Source organism: Polypterus senegalus, chromosome 3 (genome assembly GCF_016835505.1).
Source record: "Polypterus senegalus isolate Bchr_013 chromosome 3, ASM1683550v1, whole genome shotgun sequence".
NCBI lineage: Eukaryota > Metazoa > Chordata > Cladistia > Polypteriformes > Polypteridae > Polypterus > Polypterus senegalus.
This window is the reverse complement of record NC_053156.1, coordinates 146,621,066-146,643,510: the sequence shown is the minus strand read 5'-3', so window position 1 is coordinate 146,643,510 and position 22,445 is coordinate 146,621,066. Positions and strand designations below refer to the sequence as shown.

The window sequence follows — 22,445 nt, the reverse complement described above, 5'->3', positions numbered from 1 at the left end:
CTCCTTATACAGCTGTATGACAGAGGCCAAGAAAATGAGGAATCTGAATAGACTTTTTTTCTCCATTACCAGCCACACACAGTTAGACAATTCCATTTAATTATTATTTGTACATTAACAAATTAATTTAAAGAAAATGTGTATAGATATGTTTATTTATTTGTTTAAGAGCAAGAAAACACTGAATTAGTGGATATACTGTATGTGTAGGCTTGCAGCAAGGGTGGTGACTATGATGTGAGAAACTCATGCAGCAGCCACACCACATGCAGTTCAGAACGGGTAATCCTCCAGAAGCAAAGCACGTTCAGGTTTGACCAGTACTTGCATGAAAGACCATTCAGGTAAAGCTTGGGTTGCTGCTGGAAGAGGTGTTGGTGAGGCCAGCAGGGGGCACTTACCCTGCTGTGTCATGTTTGTGGATCTCAATTCTCCAGAGCAGTGCTGAGGAAAACAGAGCTGTAAAAACTGGCGCCATCCTCTAGATAAGACTAAAACCGAGGCCCTATCAATCTGTAGTAATAACAGATTCCTGTGAAACTTTCATAAAGAGGAAGGGGTTTTCCAGCTAAATTGTCCATTACAGCTTAAGTCATTGTAGCCTTTCGTCATCCCCCGTCCCTAACTGGCTAACAATCTCTCTCACCCTTTCACCACCTAATAACCAGTGTGTGGTTAGCATGCTGGCACAAAATGGTTGCTATTGCATCATCAAGGTGGATGCTACATATTGGTAGTGGTTGAAGTGGCTCTTTACTCTCTATGTAAAACACTCCTGAGTGCCTTAAAAAGTGCTATATACAAGCAATATTGTCTTCTTTTCTTCAGTGCATGGACTGAGAAAAAAATCTAGTAGCAAGAAAGGACAACTACATGCATCAGGAAAGAATCCTGCTGAAAGTGTACTAAGTGTGCATTTATATATCAGTAATTCAGTTCTTTCAGAAAAAAACAAAAACATCTACAGTAGGTACACTGATCAAGTTTGTTGAGCTGATCAGATAGATAGATACTTTATTAATCGCAAGGGGAAATTCACATACTCCAGCAGCAGCATACTGATAAAGCACAATATTAAATTAAAAAGTGATAACAATGAATTTATAATAGACAATAATGTTGTATAATATTAACATTTATCCCCCAGGTGGAAATGAAGAGTCGCATAGTGTGGGGGAGGAACGATCTCCTCAGTCTATCAGTGGAGCAGGACAGTGACAGCAGTCTGTCGCTGAAGCTGCTCCTCTGTCTGCAGATGATCCTGTTCAATGGATGCAGTGGATTTTCCATTATTGTCCAGCTCTGTGTTTACAATCGAGCCTGCCTTCCTCACCAGTTTGTCCAGGCGTGAGGCATCCCTCTTCTTTATGCTGCCTCCCCAGTACACCACCGTGTAGAAGAGGGCGCTCGCCACAGCAATGTGATAAAACATCTGCAGCATCGTATTGCAGATGTTGAAGAACGCCAGCCTTCTAAGGAAGTACAGTCGGCTCTATCCTTTCTTACACAGAGCATCAGTATTGGCAGTCCAGTTCAGTTTATCATCCAGCTACACTCTCAGGTATTTATAGGTCTGTACCCTCTGAACACAGTTACCTCTGATGATCACGGGATCCATGAGGGGCTTGGGCCTCCTAAAATCCACCACCAGCTCCTTGATTTAGCTGGTGTTCAGCATTAGGTGGTTTGAGTAGCACCATTTAACAAAGTCCTGGATTAGTTTTCTATACTCCTCCTCTTCCTCCCACCCACTCCTGATGATGCCAACGATAGCAGTGTCATCTGCAAACTTTTGCACGTGGCAGGACTCTGAGTTGTACTGGAAGTCCGATGTATATAGGCTGAACAAGACCGGAGAAAGTACAGTCCCCTGCGGCGCTCCTGTGTTGCTGACCACAATGTCAGACCTCCAGTTCCCGAGATGCGCATACTGAGGTCTTTCTGTAAGATAGTTCACGATCCATGCCACCAGGTATGATTCTACTCCCAAATCTGTCAGCTTGTCCCTAAGGAGCAGAGGCTGGATGGTGTTGAAGGCACTAGAGAAGTCCAGAAACATAATTCTTACAGCACTACTGCCTCTGTCCAAGTGGAAAAGGGGTCGGTGTAGCATATAGATGATGGCATCCTCCGCTCCCAACTTCTCCTGGTATGCGAACTACAGAGGGTTGAGGGTGTGGCGGACCTGTGGCCTCAGGTGGTGAAGCAGCAGCAGCTCCATGGTCTTCATCACATGCGACGTCAGAGCGACAGGCCGGAAGTCGTTCAGCTCACTAGGACGTAATACCTTTGGGACTGGGGTGATGCCAGATGTTTTCCAAAGCCTCGGGAATCTCCCCTGTTCCTGGCTCAGATTGAAGATGTGCTGTAGAGGACTCCCCAGCTCCTGCGCACAGGCCTTCAGCAGTCGTGGCGATACTCCATCTGGACCCGCTGCTTTGCTGGCACAAAGTCTCCTCAGCTCTCTGCTTACTTGGGCTGCTATAATTGTGAGTTGGGGGAAACTCTCTCCTATGCTGGTATCAGCAGAAGGATGGGTGGAGGTACAGTACTCTGAGGTGGGAGTGGGTTAGGGTGGTCAAACCTGTTGAAGTTGTTCATCTGGTTTGCTCTCTCCACGTCTGTCTCGATGGTGGCACCCCGCTTCACGCTGTAGCCACTGATGATCTTCATCCCATCCCCACACTTCCTTCATGCTATTATTCTGCAACTTCTGGTGCAGCTTTCTCCTATACTGCTCCTTTGCCGCCCTGAGCTGGACTCTTGAGTTCCTTCTGCATGTGCTTAAGCTCATGCTGATCACCGCCTTTAAAAGCTCTTGGCTTGTTGTTAGCATAGCAGCGTTCTGTTCTTAGTAGAACTACAATGTCCATACAGAAGTTGATGTAGTCAGTACTGCAGTCAACAACCTTCTCAATGTTCTCACTATGTGATCCCTGCAGGATATCCCAGTCCGTAGTTCCAAAGCAGTCTCTCAGAGCCTGCTCTGCCTCAGAGGACCACTTCCTGAATGAGCGTGTGGTTGTAGGTAGCTCCCTCACTCTTGGTTTGTAGCAAGGCTGAAGCAGAACCAGGTTATGATCTTCTTTCCCAAGTGCAGGCAGCGAGGTGGTGCTGTATGCGTCTTTAACGTTTGCATACAGTAGGTCAATAGTCCTATTTCCCCGGGTGTTACAATCCACATACTGGGAGAAGGCAGGTAATGTTTTGTCCAGCGTTACATGGTTAAAGTCTCCAGCAATTAGTACAAGCGCCTCAGGGTGCTTTGTTTGTAACTTAGCAACCACGGGATAGATGACGTCACCCGCCATCTCCGCATTCGCCCGAGGAGCGATGTAAACAATAACAAAAATGACGTGTCCAAACTCTCTGGGCAAGTAATAGGACGTAGACTTACGGTCAACAGTTCGATGTCCCTGCAGAAAGTGAAGATTTTAACGTTTACATGTCCCGAGTTATACCATCTCGTATTTCCATATAGAGCGAGTCCTCCGCCTTTGTGCTTCCTGGAGGTGCTTGCGTCCCTGTCTGCTCTAACTTTGCTAAACCCGGGTAGCTCCACGTTAGCATCTGGGATGTTAGTTGTTAGCCATGTTTCACTAAAACACAGCAAACTGAATTCTCTGTAGTTCCTGACATTTTTCACCAGCACAGCCAGTTTGTCAATCTTATTTGGTAGTGACTTGACATTTCCCAGGATGGTACCGAAAGTTTGTAGCGCCACTTTCTCGCTAGATGCTTGGCTTTTATCTTAGCGCTGGCTCTGCTGCCCCAATACCGCCTTCTTATCTCGTCAAGTAAATAGGGAACCACACCAGCGTGGGCATTTGTTCTCAGCGCTTGATGTTGACTACTTGAATAGACGAGTCTCGGCATGTTAAAATCCATGTCCAAGTAGTAAAAAGTTTCCAGGGAACGTGTCCACATAAAAGAAAGTGGTAGGAATGATCAGTAAAATAGAGTAAGATAGAGAAAAAGGTAGAAAAATAAGGTCGTACACAGAGCTGCTGGAATGGCTACCACTCGCGGCAGCGCCTGATGATAATATGATACTATGGTACTGAAGGAAACTTTGCAGAAGGTATATAAAAAAATGAGATGTATTCAAAGAAGGAGGAAGAGGAAGCAAAATTACAGTGTCATAAGAGTTTCGGGAAGATCCACAGTATCATTGAAGGAGTGTTCAAATTCAGACTTACAGAAGGACTATGGAGAAAATAGGTAAGCCAATAACAGGCTTGGCAAGTTTAGACATAAAGAGGGAAAGGTAGAAATGACCAAGTAAAGAGGTGCACTATGATGAACATGGAATTAAGTTAAAATGGACAGAATTAGTGGTGAAAAACATTGTGAAGAAGAATGTTCTTCACCACCAAGGACACCCCATATTGTTGAAAATAGAATTTGGAAAGCACCCAGCCAGATTAAGCAAATACAAAAGAAAACTGACTGAACAAAAAAAAAACTTTGCTCATTTGCCATAATATGTACTTAAATGTTCACCAAAAAAAACCAAAAAAAACAATTTGATATATATCAACGTAAACTGGTTCATCCATCCAATTTGTTTTCATTCTCAGAATCAAAATTAAGTAAGTATTACCTCTGGCATATCAAGACGTGGCTGGTTTATGGCAAGTTCGTATATGGCACGTGCTCTGTCAATGTCTCCCAAGATAGTCTCCAGCTCAGCAAACTTAATCCAGGTTGTACAGTTTTCAGGAGCAAATTCTAGGTATTTTTCATAAAGCTTCCTGCAGCGTTCAAATTCTCTGAGCTGCAGTTCTAATTCAATGTACCCTTTGAACAGTTTGTTTTTAGGACATTTGCCTATTGATGTACCCTGAGAAAAGGAAGATTACATGTTTAAATAAAAGCAAAATAAAATACAAGTTAAGTTTTGTATACTTAAATTGAATACTACTGTGTCGTCTTTTTAATTAGTTATTTTATTGTAAGGTATTCACAATGAAGTTGAAGTGAATTTGCTCTTACTATAATTACTGTGGATAAAAGTATTACGTTCAAAAGGATCTCTTACATTTTCGTGATGTTTGTTAATTTGTTTTAATCTTGTATTTGGTACTGATATAGTTTTCATTTATTTAAAAAAGAATAATGTTAATTTGAAAAATAATGCATATGTGAGAAAAGCTTGACTTACCAGTGCTTTTCTGGCAAATGGAAGATTTTTCTGTCTGATCTCAAACTGTGCATATAGTAGCCACAGCTTAGCAAAGGAAAACTGTAAAACAAAAATATGCGAACTTCTTCAAAGTGAAAAATAAAGACACACCATTTTTACACATTAAAATGCTGAAATTATCCAGAAAAGATATATAGTATCAATTGGTCATTTAACTGACTAGAATTAGCCCTTAGTAAAGTAGACTATAGATTTTATCATTATTGATTAGCAATATATTATTTTGACACTTATATTTTAGTTTAAACATTTCAAAGTCTGCTGAGATATGTGTTTCAAATGACAGTGTTTAATTAATCCATATAAATACTAGCAAAGGTTTGAAAGAAGGTTGTTCAATGACAATTTATCTCTTGCAAGTACTGTAAGGTGGCAAAACACCTTACATACCTTAATACTAGAATCCCTGAAACCTATGAAAAAAAGTAGTTTTTTTCCCTGAAAATTAAAGATAATCAGTTTTTAACATCTAGAAAAGAAAATGATGATTAACAATTCTTAAGATGCTATTACCTGTTCAGAAATGCCAATTGTGGATTGATCAGAACTAGAGTGTTAACAGAACAAAACATTAACCATTTAACTGTTCACAAACCTAAAACCTAACAGCTTTGAAGAAAAATAATTCACAGGTTACAGCTCATCAGATATTGTTTATCATCGTATCACCATCATCAAAAATCATCACCAGTTTAATGGTTAGCCATTTACACCCCTGATATATTAATACTGCATGTTTCCTCTATCCTTGGCTGTCCTGTGCAATTTTTCAGGTGAGACCCATTAATTGTTTTCTTTCATTTAACACTAGAATCCCAGAAGCCATACATAAAAATTCATAATCCTGGGCCACCTTAAATTCCTTCACATTTCTTCATCTGCGTCTTTGTTTTGCAAATGTGTCAATCAGCACAAGCAGAAAGCAGCCTGCTATCCCATCCCCCGCCATCGCAGCTTAAGTTTTAACAACACAAGTCTCTTTATTTGGGTGTGAGGTGCCTTGAGTTGTATAAGGTAAGTAATATATTGTTATTTGGAATACATGCATTTTACGTGTGTTCCATGTCTAAACTATCTGGGTAAATGTTGGATGGCAGAAAATGTAAAGCAAGAAACAGAAACCTTATCCATGTTATAGTAATAATGACGAAGTGTATAATGTGTGAAGATTTTAGTCCAAATATCAAATAAACATGTGTGCTTTTATCAAGAATGTAACAAAAGAAAAATAAATCATTCAATTTACATGTTGCTGTCAATGAGTTAAAAACCCAAGCTGAAATGTCAATCGACAGAAAATTGACATGTCTTCTTGGGTGGTACAGAGGTAAGAACTGCTGCCTTATAACCAAAAGATTGCGGGTTTGAGTCCGGGTGTTCCTTGTTTTGAGTAGCGAACTGCTATTATTATTACTATAATATAATAAGAACATACATTTGATTTGAGTCTGTAACACCCGGTGTAAATTTTTGCTACCTGTAAAAGATATCACTGAAGGGATATACCTTTGCGGAAGTGTTTATTTTATATTCCTGTAATCACTTGAATGAGATCAAATCGGTCTCTGCTTCTCTTATGCATGCACACACACATCCATGCATGAAAACGTCATTATTTGAAAACGCTATGCCATTTGAACATGAGTTGTCATTTGAACGTTTTGTTTTTTTCGAATTTGCCTGTACTCTGCGTTATGGTGCATGGTACTGACAATGCAGATAGGCTTCTTCTTTTTGGATGCATACATCATCAGCATGACTCTGCCAGATCTAAATACTAACATGGAGGATTGCTCATATATGAAAGTGACTTTAGCTGCAGATGGAATTTCCTATCCCATTTTATTTATGGTGCAAAGCAGAGTTGTGTTGCGGTGCAGCAGTCCATTTGCAAGCAAAAGCAATGTGAAGAAGTTGTCTGTTGTTATGGTTCTGCCTTGGTCCATAAATGGCTCCATAAGCTTTATGACCACAGTCTTGGAAAGTCTTTCACCTGTGGGATGACTAGGATATTTTTTTAAATAAGGAATGGCATTGCACACTTTATCTCCAAATCTGCTGCAATCCAAAGCGTTATGCCAAATTTGTCCGGCTTGGTTGAGATGTACTGCAAGAAAGGACAACGGACCTTTGTTGGAAACAGTTGCTCATCAACAGTAATAAATTACCCGGAGTTGCAACTCAAAACACAGTTCTCAAAAAAATGTTGCCAGATGTCTGAGATTGTTTTTCACATGTTCTGCATGGGTATCTTTGTTGTCAAAGTGCAAATGCTGTATGATAGCAGTCACAGGGCATTGTATATTTGATTGCAAGTACAACAAATAGTTCAGAGCAGGCATCAACCATAGCACCAACTGTGGTCATTGGTGCTCTTGTGAAAAAAATGCAGATAAATGGCAACAACTCAGAGAAGGAGAGGCAAGTTCGTTGTACCAAGTGGACATCACTGACAGAATAAAACTGAATAAGAAAAAAAAAAAACACTAACTTTTATGAGTAGCCAAAATTTACACTGGGTGTTAAAGACTCAAATCAAATGGATGTTTTTATTATATTATAGTAATAATAATAGCAGTTCACTACTCAAAATAGAGAGAGCTCTGACTCGAACCTGCAACCTCTTGATTACAAGACAGCAGTTCGTACCTCTGCATCACCCAAGCAGACACGTTGACTTCCTGTAAATTGATATTTGGGCTTGGGTTTTTACTCATTGACGGCAACATGTAAATTGAATAATTTCTTTTTCTTTGGATATATTCTTGAATAAAAGCGCAATTGTTTTGTTATACCTTTGTGAAAGTGTTTATTTGATATTTGAACTAAAGTCTTCACACATTATACACTTCATTATTACTATAACATGGAAAAATTTTCTGTTTCAGTTATGTGTTCAACATTTCTTGCCTCGCATTTCCTGTCATCTGACATTTACCCAGATCGTTGTAGACATGGAACACACATAAAATGTATGTATTCCAAATAACAATACAGTATTATTTACTTTATATAACTCCAGTCATAATTTGATCAGTAAAAACTTTAGTGATTTAACTTTTGGCAAATTATCTAATACAAAACAATTGTAATAGAACTTTAGAATACAAAGTTAGTCACTTCCAGCACTTAACTTGAGAATCAAAATAATTAAAATACAATACCTTTTTATGTGGAATTAGTTCTAAACATGCCTGGTAAACTTGCCTTGTTCGTTCTGAATCCTGTAATTAAACAAATTTAATTAAAGTCAATTTAAGATTATACATTAACAACAAATGGTTTGATTATTTGGGATACTTAAGGGTGAAAATTACTTTCATATTATAAAGTTTCTTTAATCATGAAAGGTATAGCAAATGACTTCACACAAAGAGCCTAATAGAACAGATTCATTAGAAATGTTTTTAATTGGACAAACATATATTTGTGACTTGCTCAGAGGTAGTGATGAGATTTAAATCAAAAACCTTTTTCAAACCTAAACCAAAAACATGTGGCCACATTTGTATAAAATGACACATAATTAAAACACAAAGGTTTTTTTGATCATGTGATTATATTTTTCATTTCAGATAAAATGTATTACCTTGGCTTCTAGTTCTTCATAAAGTGCATAGTTAACCCACAGATAAATGTATCTTTTCCAATGCCTCTTCTCTGAGATTGGTGGGACATTCGCAATAGCTCTCTCATAGACTTCTCGAACAGTGTCTGAATCTGTATCACTTTCAACAAGTCTCAAGTAATCAAACCAGGCATCATAATTGTGAGGATTTGCCTAGAAAGTAATGATAATAATGCAAAAAGATGGAACTAAAGCAATAGAACAAATTGATTTACAAATCCATCCTTTAGAAATGGTTTAATTTTTGAATAGATCATCGTATCTAAAAACTTACCTTAACTTCCTCTTCATACTGAAAGCGTCTCTTGCTAACTATTACATCTTCAATTCCCCTCCTGTCTCCAAATTTCTTCTCAAATATTGTATAGTTCTTGAAGAGCTCCTGAGCTTGTTGTTTAGGAATCTTGTCCAAAGCATATTTGTAGATTACTCGGACTCTTTCTGACTAGTGAAGGTTAAAATCAAAACCAAGTAAAACTATAGCATTTTCATAATTAGTTGTAAACTCTACATGTATATAAAAATTCTACTCAAGACTTAACAAAATTTGAAAAATTACCTCCTTTTGTTTTTCCTCAAACTTTGCAAATGCCACAAACAGTTGTTCATCCATATATTCCTCCCCAAAGAATTCCACTGCTCTTTCAAACACTTTCCTAGCATGAGCAATATATCCATGTTTATCTTCAAAACGTGCATATTTAATCCAGTTTTTCACCTCCGGGTGTACAAATACAAGTTCATAGAAGTAAAGGAATTTTTTTTTTAAATGGGACCTTAGAAACCCCTTAATCACAGAATTTAAATTTAATAATGAATCTACATAAAATATTCCCCACCTGTAACTGAATACTATATTTTATTGACATCCTCAACATTTAACTACATCATTTAGCTATTTCAAATACTAATGCCTACAAACCTTTTGCTTACTACTCAGATATAGCTACTACTTAGAAACTTTTAATTAAAAGGATATATTTCTCAGTAAATATTGTGGGCTTTTTCCACTTCTTTGTATCTTAATTCAAAATTGATGTAGGAGTGCCAGGCCTGCTCATCTGGCTGCCATTCCATCCATCGCTCAAACACCTGGCGACAACCAGCAACATTTCCCAACATTTCTTCCATATATGTATACTTGTACCTAATTATAAACACACCAATTTATTTTTGCTTGAAGAATGCCAAGTTAAGTATAGAATAATCAAATAATAAACAAATGTGTAATCATGTATCTTAGAATTCCGGTTTGTCAAAATTCTGATCCAAGCTATTCTTACCAAAACTGGTTGACCCGAGGGAGGATAGTGATAGCTCTGTCCCAAATATTTCTGGCATGGTTCACCTGTCGATTCTTCATTTCCATCTCTGCATACTTGAGCCAAAGAGCAACATTTCTGTGATCTACATCTAATGCACGCTCAGAAATTGAACGTGCCCTAGAATTGGAAAATAATATTTTAATATTTCCTTCACAAACAAAGAAAATACATTGCTAGGCAAATACAGTTGCTGGAATGCAATGAGTTTTTGTATACTGTATACTGCAACTTGCCCATTTATGGCAAACAAAAACACAATAGCCTGAAAAACAAAAGACACTTAAAGATGAAAAAACATAGGACAAATAGCAAATATACCTAAAAATTTTAAACGTGTGTCAAACTTTATATTTATTTTTAAACACAACATAATTATTGCTCCTGTCCTAAATTTTAGGTGAACAAACTAGAATTCCTTGCTACTTTTTTAGCTGTAAATTTATATGAATAGATAGGATATATATAAGAAAGATTGCAAGCTGAAAGGAGAAGTACATAATCTGGTTAATTATACAGATGCAGACAAATCTGTAGGTACACCTACAAGAAAAAACAAGAACCCACAGTCTCTGAAATAACTTAAAACTGATAAAAGCAAATGGCACCCATCATTGTTATTTATGTATTTAACAAAAATCAGACTTTGCTTTAAAGTTTTCATTCAAAAGGATATTTCCTATAATAACACAAATAAGAATAGATTCCAGCAGACCCCCCGTGACCCTGTACATAGGATATATATAGCGGGTTGGATAATGGATGGATGGATAAAAGTGATGGGACCCATAACCTAGTATTTTCTTGCACAACCTGTAGGGGTAATCACTCCAAACAAGTGATTCCTGTAGCTCTCAACTTCTGAGCCTCTCAACAGGTAGTTTGACCCATTCTTCCTGAGCAAACTGCTCCAGCCATGTCAGGTTTGAAGGGGGCCTTCACCAGACTGCATGTTTCAGTTCTTTTCATAGATTACAAGTACAAGCTTTATAATACAAGTCCAAGGAGGTTATGTTCAAATTTAATAATGCATGGGTAAGACCTCATCTGAACTACTGTGTACAGTTTTCGTCTCCAGGCTACAAAAAAAGATTAACAGCACTATAAAAAGTCCAGAGAAGAGCGAGTTGCCTGGTTCCACATCTACAAGAGATGAATTATGAGGAAAGATTAAAAGAGCTGAGCCTTTTCAGTTTAAGCAAAAAACGATTAGGAGGAGACATGTTTGAAGTGTTTAAAATTATGAAGGAAAATAGTACAGTGGATTGAAACTGTTACTTTGAAATGAGTTCATAAAGAACACGGGGACACAGTTGGGAACTTAAGAGTAAACTTGACAGAAATGTTAAGAAGTTCATCTATACACAGAGAATGATAGACATATGGTGTAAGCTACCAAGTAGTATGGTAGACAGTAGGACTTCAGGGACTTCTAAAACTAGACTATTTTTAACATTTTTTTTATTTTATTTTTTTTTTATAGACTAATTAAGTGGTGTAGGTGGCACCAAGGATGGATGGGCATCCCAGCCAGGAACCAGGAGAGTCCCTTACCCGGACAAGAGGTACCAAAGGAACATAGGCATCCTGGCCAATATAGGCAAGGAGGTCGCATCTGGACTAGGTGGCCCTAATGAATTGACTTACAGTGTGTTTTTATTTGAACAATTATTGCATACTTTCTGTAAATCCAATAAACTTCATTTCACTTCTCAAATATCACTGTGTGTGTCTCCTATATGATATATTTAACTGACATTTTTTATCGTAACAACCAACGATTTATACAGGAAAATAATGACGATTAACAAGGTTGCCCAAACTTTTGCATCACACTGTATATCCCAAATAGAACTGATGGTTCCTAAACTGGGAGCAAAGCTTCAAATAAATGGACACACATCCCGACCAGACCTGGGCTTAACACCTTCCCTGATCATAAGAAAAAAAAAAGAGAGAAAAAAAAAAAAAAGAGGACAGAGAAAGGACTGTCTCTAGGAGATGATTAATCCCCACATATCGGCGACCTTTCAGGAACCAGCAGGGGATGCCAGGAGTTATAGTTTGGCAGCACAGCCCTTCTGGGGTCCAGTCCGGCGCTGCAGGAAAATGCACTCACTAATTCATGGGATTTTCGTATGATCTGGAAGTACTTCTATCGGGCAGTGTCCCTGGCACTGGAAGTACTCCCATGTCCTCAATAAAAAGGGACCACTCTCCCTTATCCTGGCGAGTTGGAGATGGGAGGATGTAGAGCAAAACTCAACTGGAGGAGGATAGTGTGGCGGTGAGAGGGGAGATATTGAGGACAGAGATTACTTGTGTTTTCGACATGTGCTTGCTACTTTTTGGAGGTATTTGTTTATTAAACACAAACCTTTATTTCAACCTGGGACTCCGAGTGTGTTCATCTTGGGGTTTGGGGCTCGCTGACTAAAAGGTTCGATCACAGTGGGTAGGATTGGCAAGCTTTGTTGGGCTACATGGCCTGTTTTCATCCAGATTCTTCTAATGTTCGATAGAATTCAAATCAGGACTCATAGAAGGCCACTTCAAGATTGTCCAAGTTTTTGTTCTTATCCATATTTGGGTGCTGTTAGATGTGTGTTTTGGGCCATTATCCTGTTGGAGGATCCATGACCCACAACTAAGACCGAGCTTTCTGACACTGAGCAATCAATACGTTTCACTCCACAATGCCTTGAAAGACTTGAGATTTCATGGTTTTCAGCACAGGCTCAAGGCACCCTGAGGCAGATGCAGCAAAGCAAGCCTCCTCCAAGCTTCACAGTAAGTATGGTGTTCATTTAAGTTTTTTTTTTTTATTTGTGGACATAAAGCTGATGTGACTTGACAAAAAGTATGAATGCTCCTACCGATTGGCCGCAACTGAAATTGGTCTATTTTCACCAAAAAAAAATAAATAAATAAATAAATAGGCAACGGATGATCAAATAACATGAAATTGGTGATTGGCATCAGCCATAAAAAAACCTGATCAGAGCATCCCTACCAAAAAGCTCCAGTTTTGTCTCATCTTTCTAAAGGGTATTCTGCCAGAAGCTTTGTGTCTTCTCAGTAAGTATTTTATCAAATTCCAGGCTATATGCTTCCATTGAGCTCACTGTCACCCAAAATGCGACAGATGGTGCAACCAGGCACTGATGGATCTTAACCTTGCATCTCTTTGAAAGTTGTCCTTGACTTTTTGTATACCACTCTCACTATCTTTCTGCCCATTCTGGGGTCAATTTTCCTTTTGCAGTCGCCTCCATTGAAGCGGTTTACAGTCTCTTAATAATATTTGCAACTATTGTCACAGGAAGATCAAGCTGCTTGTAGCTGCTTACAGCCTTTGCCTTTAGCATGCTTGTCTGTAATGTTCTTTCTGGGAGACAACTCTTTCCTTTGCTTTAACTGGATCATGCTCAATGTGGAACACACAATGATACCAAACAGCAGAGTGACTACTTTTCTTCATTTAAATAGGGGTACTAACTGACTGCAAGATTCACTCCCACACTGTTAATATTATTAGAGCCCTCTAGACATGAAATAATATCCTTTAGTCAAAAGTTTAAACTGTGCTCCATGACAAGACAGAGATGACAGTTCTTTCTCACAACTAAAAGAATGCAAACATATCTTCTCTTCAAAGGAGCGCCATCAGGAGCAAAGAATGTCAGAGAGAGAGAAAGAATGTGACAGAAAAGCAAACAATCAAAAAAATCAATATGTGCTGTTAGGCTTTTAAGTATGAGGCACCGCGATAAAGCAGCCGCAAAGAAGGGAGCAATGTGAAGGTAGTCTTTCAGCATTTTTAGAGAAGGCCCGTGATCTTCTAGGCAAACAGCCTCTGTGCAAACAGCCCCTCTGCTCACACCCCCTCCGTTAGGCGAAGAGAATGTCAGAGAGGGCGAGAGAGACCGAGAAAAGCAAACAATCAAGCACCACTCGGGAAGCACATCGTATATCATTGAGGAGTTTTATTTAATACGTAATACATGCTCTGATTGGGTAGCTTCTAAGCCATCCACCAATAGCGTCCCTTGTATGAAATCAACTGGGCAAACAAACAGAGGAAGCATGTACTTTAAATTAAAAAGACCCATTGTCCGCAGAAATCCGTGAACCAGCTTAAAATTCCATGATATATTTAGATATGCTTACATTTAAAATCCGCGATGCGAGTGAAGCCGCGAAAGTCGAAGCGCAATATAGCGAGGGATCACTGTATTTTGACTATTCCTTGAACCATTATATTGTTACAAGTTAATTAAAATCAGATGCATTAAACTAATAAACAATATGCGGTTAATTTCAGTGTATTAATAAAGCCGCATCAGGCATGTGGATCTAAAAAAGAAAGGGAAACCACACTGGAACAGTAGCACTTCTTTGATGCTGGGTGCCGCCAGTGTACAAAACTGAGTGAAGCACTTGCATATGTTAGGGTTTGAGCTACCGTGAAAGTTTAGGTTTTATGCATCGCAATTTCAGGATGGAAACGGGCTTACTCAAAATTTTTGTGCGAACACACTGTTTATACATGAGGCCCGTGAAGAGTAAATTATGACTCTAAATATACTAAAATCAAAATTTTAATGGGTAATCTAAAATTAACTGGTAATATGCAAGGATTTTCATTATTAGATTACATTAGATATACTTTATGTGATTTAAATGTTACCAAAATGTGCAGGAATATTCTTAGAATATACATACTATAAATGAATATATTTAGAAAGTACAGTATGTGGCTGCAAAAATCAATGTACGTACAGAACTGCACTACCTTAGTGTAATGGTTAGTGATGCTGAACTATAACTCTAGAGTCCTGAGCTTGATTTCCGTCTCAAGCATGTGTGTGGAGTTTATACATTCTAACTGTATCTTTTTGTTTTTCCCCACTATTTTTTCTTCAGAAAATCCAGTGCCTTCTCACATTTTAAAGACATATATATAAAATGAACTAGTGGCTCACAATTGTCCCTGTATGAGTAAGTGTGATGTGAGAGCAGCAAAACTGGTAAGCGTACAGCAAATAGGTTCAGAAAAATAAGAATTAATTAAAAATAAGAAAATGAAAAATTATTACAACTACTTTGTTATATAGAATGCAAGCCCTTTGAGAATGTAAACATACTTGCAATGTAAACAGAAAACTTAACCAAATTAATAAAGGAAACCAGCCTTTCAAATTAATTAATCTTTACTAACCTTTGTACTTCTTTCAAGCTTTCCTCCCATTGTGCATACTTTATCCAATTACTAATAACTGTACGATTTTTTCTTATATTATCTTCAAATCCCTTTCAGAAAAAGAAAAAAAAAGTTAGTATGCTTTATTGTCCCAGTTTAACACTAAACTCTAATTCAGTTTCTGCAATAAGTATGTATGGGTTAATTATTCAAAATATTATTAAAAATATGTGAACAAGGATAATTTGAAAGCTGCCTGGATTGAATAGATCATGCCCACACAGTGTGCTGGATTATGAAATATCCAAAAAAGAGGAGATACTTGATTTGGTGGTCACTAACACAAAGGTACTGTACCTGTGGGAACTGTTCTGTCTCCCTTTACATTACTAATTTAAATACAGTAACCGTTTATGTAACTTACATAGATTCTCAAAATATTCCCCTGTTGTAGGTTACATTAAAAATAAGAGATGAGAGGACAGAAAAGTGGTGGAGAACTTTGTCAAGTAGTGCAGGGAGAACCATGGAGAACTCAAAAGAAAAGATGTTTGTAAACCAGGAGCAAGGACACTTAACACTAGAATTACCAGAGCCTACGAAAAAACTCGTAATTCCGTCCCACCTTAAATCGCTTCTTAAAATCGTTCACAGCTCTCCACCAGCGTCTTTTGTCATCTAAATGTGCTGATAAAAATCAGGCTGCAAGCAGCCGGCTATTCCATCCCCCCACCGACTTAGAACGTGCACAAACTTCTCCCAGCTCATGCCTTGATTGATTATCTGGGAGTGAAGTGGAGTTTTAGAGTGGAAATAATAGATCATTATTTGGAATACACGCATTTCACGTGTGTTCCGTTTCTACAGTAATCTGTGTAAACACATTTTTAAAACAGAAACGTTTTTCATATTGTAGTAGTAAATGACAAAATGTAAGCATAAACTATATAATGTATGAAGCCTGAAGTCCAAATATCAAACACTTCCACAAAAGGTACAAATATAATAGAACAAGTATGCTTTTATTCAAAAATATAACTGCAGAAAAAAGCCACCTTAGCATGCCATATTGACACATACTTACTACAGCTACCACGGTAGCATAATGGTATCAGCCGCTGACTAGTATCCAAAAGGTCATGAGTTCGATCCCACATGGCTCAGTTTTGAGAAGTAAACTGCTCTTATTCTTACTATTTTAGAATAAAAACACGCATTTGATTTCAGTGTGTAACAGCCAGTAATTCATTCATCTTGCGGTTTGTAATCAGTGACCGCGTGTTTTTTTCCCCGATCTTGCCAGTTCGCACATGCTGCTGTATGGTGGTGTTTCTTTTGTACTCCAGGACATGCAGAGGACAGAATAGTACAGAGCAGTAAATTCAGTGCTATATGCAATCAGACAGACAAACAGGCAGAGAAGGCAATAGATATATAAATAAACAGGGAAGGCACTGTATAATAGATATATAAAAAACAGCTAAGGGGATAGATATATAGATAGGCAGACAGGGAAGCTCCTATATAATAATAAAATAACTGTTATTACTATGTAGATAGACAGGGAGTTCAGCGTCGCAGCGTGTATTCAAACCCGATCTGACGCTGTTCGTTTTCAAATAATATTGCATGTACTTAACCATTTTAGAATAAAAACAAACATTTGATTTCAGTCTTTTTTTTTTATTCAGTTCCATTCTCTCAGTCGCGTTCACGATCCCCCACCCCCCCCCACATATCAATCTGACAATGCTGTTTTCACATAAAGATGCGCTATAACTCGAATGTGATTTATTTGGAGACGCGCTATACTCGAATGTTATTTATATAGGGAAGAAAGTACAATGTCAGGTGCTCATTCAGTATTATAGGAACCATAGCTCAGAGAGATGTGTACACTGCAACAAGTACACATGCCGTGAATGTAGGAAGGGTGTGTGGAAATTGTTAATATTTGAATGTGACGATTTTATATAGCACGGATCGGAAATCAGCAGTTCTTAGCATTGCACCACGCAAGCTGTCGTATCAACCGCCTACTGCAACTTGCTTTATTTTTTCTTCACTTATAGTCTAGAATAAAAGTGCACTTGCTTTTTATTCTTGTACACCAACATATGTTCCTGTGTTTGAGCGACACGGGCATGCTCAAAAAAATAGACGTGTAATGCCACGAAAAGTGCACGCAGGCACTTCAGTTCGCAAGCATTGGTACGAGAATGCAGTCACAAGTACGCTGCAGAGCTACAGCGCATCTTTATGTGAAAACAGCATTCTCAGATGGGGGGTAGGGAAGGATCCTGAACACGACTGAGACTGAGAATGAAAAGTGAATAAAAAAAAACTAACCTTTACAAGTATCATAAATTACTGGCTGTTACACACTGAAATCAAATGCGTGTTTTTATTCTAAAATAGTAAGAATAAGAGCAGTTTACTTCTCAACACTGAGCCATGTGGGATCGAACTCATGACCTTTTGGATACTAGTCAGCGGCTGATACCATTATGCTACCGTGGCAGCTGTAGTAAGTATGTGTCAATATGGCATGCTAAGGTGACTTTTTTCTGCAGTTATATTTTTGAATAAAAGCATAATTGTTCTATTATATTTGTACCTTTTGTGGAAGTGTTTGATATTTGGACTTCAGGCTTCATACATTATATAGTTTATGCTTACATTTTGTCATTTACTACTACAATATGAAAAACGTTTCTGTTTTAAAAATGTGTTTACACGGATTACTAGAAACGGAACACACGTGAAATGCGTGTGTTCCAAATAATGATCTATTATTTCCACTCTAAAACTCCACTTCACTCCAAGATAATCAATCAAGGCATGAGCTGGGAGAAGTTTGTGCACGTTCTAAGTCGGTGGGGGGATGGAATAGCCGGCTGCTTGCAGCCTGATTTTTATCAGCACATTTAGATGACAAAAGACGCTGGTGGAGAGCTGTGAACGATTTTAAGAAGTGATTTAAGGTGGGACGGAATTACGAGTTTTTTCGTAGGCTCTGGTAATTCTAGTGTTAAGTGAGCCCCAGTATCAGTCACTATATCAGATTGGGAGAGGAAGGGGGTGCAAGCCTCTAAATTCCCAGCGATACATCACAACAGCAAAAAGGACAAAGTTAATTACACAGACCTGTATCCTTCAATGTATATGATAAGCTGCTGGGGATATTCTACTAGATCTTAGTGGTCAGTGTACTGTTTTATGCCTGTCTTTTCTGTTGGGGGAGTAGCAGCCCCTCAGCAGACATTAAAAACCTGGCTAAACTGATCAGGAAGCATGGCACATTACTGGAGGAAGCAGAAGTAAAAAGGTGTGAAGAGGCCATTATGGATGATGCCCATTGTCTTCATAATGTGTGGTCCTGAAGCAACTTTAGTCATCATGTTATTTCATCATGTCATGCTGCAGCCATCAGACAGTGAATTACCTACTTATACACTGTCGTAGCAGTGTACTCCCAGGGTGGTTTTGATAGAATCACTGGCATAGGGACAATATTTACTTGAAATTCTCATACTATTATTATTGTACAGTTTTGTGTCTTCCATGTATGTAATTGTTTACACAGTTTTACTACTATATTTGGAGTTCTATGTTGCTGCAGGAACAAGTTAATTTTCATTCAGCTACCAATAGAGAACTGTCTCTTAAAGTATATAAAACTAATGTGAATCGATTAGAAATAATTGGTTATATCTTTAAATCAATTTAATGGTTTCTTGATAAAAAGGTATCAATTTCTAATCAAAAACACAAAAATTTCTGAGTGATCCCAAACTTTTGACTGGTACTGTATATTTGGCTTAAATTACAAATAAAGAAGTTAAAGATTTTGTGTACTGACTCCACAGCCCTGATAATAATCATAGGTAAAAGAAGTACCTAAGGAGTCTAAAAAAGCAATTAATAGCCAGTACTTTGAGTACATACTCAAATAATACTAAAGACAACTGATTACAAACTCTAGCAACTGGAACACTGAAAATTATTATTATATGACATCACAATTCTGCTCAGTGGCAGTAATAAAGCTTGAACTTACTTTTCTTTTCCTCAGCTTGTAATCGTTTAATTCTTCTTCATCTGTTATCTTCTGCTTTGGGGGAGGAGGCAGTAGCTCAAGTTCTCTTTCCTTAGCCTCCCTCAATAGCTGCTCTGCTGTTATCTGTACTTCTGCTGGTGCTTTGTTTTTCACCTGAAACAGAAATCAACTGCAGTATTAATTTATGGAAACCAACATGAAACAAATACATGCCATAAATGTGTCTATTAATAGATCACTTATATGTCTCATACAGACTTTTATGCTTCCTTTAGATCAAAATAGACATAAATAACAATATTTAATGACATGCCAAAATAAAATGACCTTTTCACAAAATGACATTGGCAGAGCACAACACTAAATGAAAAATAACAGAAAACAAATATGCCACAAACTCACATTCATTTGAAGCTCTAAAAATGTGCTTATCTAATACTTGTTTTACTGTGACCTGTGAAGTAAAATGACACCTTTTATTGGCTAACTGAAAAAGATTACAATATGCAAGCTTTCGAGGCAACTCAGGCCCATTCTACAGGAAAAAATGGCTAACACAGTACAACACCATAGTATTACTGTGACCTTTAACAGTTGTTTATCTTAACAACAATGAAGACCGTTAGTAACACTAGTTTTCAACAATCATGGGTGCTGCCCAACTAAATTTAATATTTGTAATTTGTTGGATGCAACTCACATCCACAAGGAATTATTATTACACAATCCAAATCATGGTTTCCCAAATACTGTACTTCATAAACATTTACTAATAATTTGAGATTAAAACACACAGTAGTTGAAGTTCCTTTAATCAATCACAAGTAGTGGACTAATGTAAACCTTGTCCTCCTATAATTTAAGCAACTTAGTAGCTATACAGTACTTGGAGTAACCCAGGATCTCAATAAAAGGCTCTGTGGTACTACAGAACTAGTATTGGAACTATGTACTAAATTTATGTAATGTATGATAATAATATTTAACTCAAATTGCTTAACATCCATCCCACATTTACAAATAATAAATATTACTAATATGTTTTTAATCAAACTTAATTACTAATAAAAGACACTTTTATTTCAAAAGTTTTTTGGAACTTGTGAATTGTCAGATATCCTATAGAGTGTACAGAACATAAGGAAATATATAAATGTACTGAAAGCTTTCAAAGTGTTATGTAACAGTTAGCTGTCAATTGGATAGATCTGTTATAGATTTTATTGACAGAAATAATGAGAAAATGGGGGTTCAGAGAATAAAAATGCTTACATTTACATATACATCTGTTAAAGAAAATAGGTTGAGCATCTTAAAACTGATTATTCAGGATAGTTCTTCAGAACACTTTTTCTTCTCTGACCTGTGGTCCAATAGTAATTGTATTGAAATACAGAGTACACTGAAGTAGGGCAGCCAGTGCCAGACCCTCGAAAGCTACTACAGGATGCTTTAACTCCCTCTCCTCCACTTTGATGGCAATTTGCCTTCATATACTCCAAGACCAGACTTCACGTCACTTATGGATGGATATACCACTCCAAAAAAACATCTCAGCATGCACATGATACAACACGACAGTCTAATCTTCCCACCACTTCACAACAAGCACATACAAAACATTTTATATCATCATCAACAGTGTCAAATGCAGAATACATTGCAGATATGGCATTTCAACGGACATTCTCTGCAAACGCAAGGCCAGACTAATTCTGACCACAAGGGTCCCTCTGGCCCAGACACACATCTACCTACAGTTTTTCAGTGGGGGCAGAAAATGCTGAAGTAGAGAACAGTGATGAAGACAATCTTGACAACAGGAAAGAAGAAATAGCAGCAGAGCAGCACAGGCAGCATGACTTCACAGAGCAACATGCCAGCAAGCTATCCCACAGTCTGAAAGAAGGTGTTAGAACCTAACAAAACGATTTTGATTTACACAGAAAGCTTCTACTGGCACAGAAGAAGACAGAGAATTTTTAATTTATTCTTCCAATTATTTTGACAACTAATAGATAAAATTTATTTAACTAAATGATAGCAAATTTTGATTGTCACTTTTCAAAAACATGCTAACGCAAAAATAAAAATCAGAGGACATTAACAATTGAAACACCATGCACTTCTTCAGTACTATAACCACCAAGGCAATGGCAAGTGACTTCTGGATCCATTTGCTCTTATTAATGGCCTCTTACTCCCAAAAGGTACAGACAGTGAACTTATGAATCAACTCAATGTAAAAACATTCAGTGACACACAGCTTATACATATGGCCAGCATGGTATGGTGGTTAAGGCTTGACCTGCCTGTGGTTCAAATGGACAATCAAAAAGAAAAGTAACCAATTGTATCATAAATGTTGTAAATCCTTTCAGATAAAAACATCAGCCAAATAAGCAAATAGAAATATATATTTTTTACAAACACTTTACTTAATGTTAGCATACATTTTGAATCCAAAAAAAAAAACCCTCCTAAAAAGCAAAATTGCACATTTGAATCAGCTGGGCAAATAAAATATCCATAAAGAAGATAGTATTTTATGTAGTGATACATGTTTTTTTTTGTTTTTGTTTTATTGTGTGGTTATTCTCCAGTTTTACACTGTTTGTTCTACCAGGAGTGAAAATGATCTGAATGGATGCAGTGAGATAAATACCACTGCAATGCTACTCTGAAATTCAGGATAAAATCACTTCAGTGTTCAACTGCAAAATGCAAAACACTTTTCAGTCAGCCAGAAGGAAAAAAAGAGTGTATTTTTCTGTACAGAGTAAATAGTTTATAAAATCACAGCCTTACTTACATTTTGGCAAGGCATGCCATGGGTACAGTGACAAGATTTTTATTTTCAACTTTGTTATTAGTTAATTTAAAGAGGTACATGCTGCACAGGAGAAACGATGCCTCTACCCACAAATGAATAATCACTGTAGCAGATCAGAAGCAGGTGTGGCTGGCAGGGGTAATGAAGATGGTAATGCTTTTTAAGCGCAGCAACAAGGGTAAGAGTAGGTGTG

The 22,445-nt window shown here is 37.6% G+C and overlaps 2 protein-coding genes across 2 annotated transcripts in view; one reads left to right on the top strand and one right to left on the bottom strand.

Moving 5' to 3' along the window:
• The window catches only part of cfap61 (cilia and flagella associated protein 61), a 337,473-nt gene that overhangs the window by 40,635 nt on the left and 274,393 nt on the right, over positions 1-22,445 (top strand). The window lies entirely within an intron of this gene.
• LOC120525608 (crooked neck-like protein 1) overlaps positions 1-22,445 on the bottom strand; it is a 59,494-nt gene that overhangs the window by 19,819 nt on the left and 17,230 nt on the right. Inside the window, 10 exon segments of the mRNA XM_039748030.1 lie at positions 4,604-4,843; positions 5,165-5,245; positions 8,371-8,430; positions 8,796-8,987; positions 9,109-9,279; positions 9,394-9,572; positions 9,812-9,981; positions 10,118-10,276; positions 15,378-15,469; positions 19,420-19,572. Of these exon segments, the coding sequence (XP_039603964.1) occupies positions 4,604-4,843; positions 5,165-5,245; positions 8,371-8,430; positions 8,796-8,987; positions 9,109-9,279; positions 9,394-9,572; positions 9,812-9,981; positions 10,118-10,276; positions 15,378-15,469; positions 19,420-19,572 (1,497 nt within the window).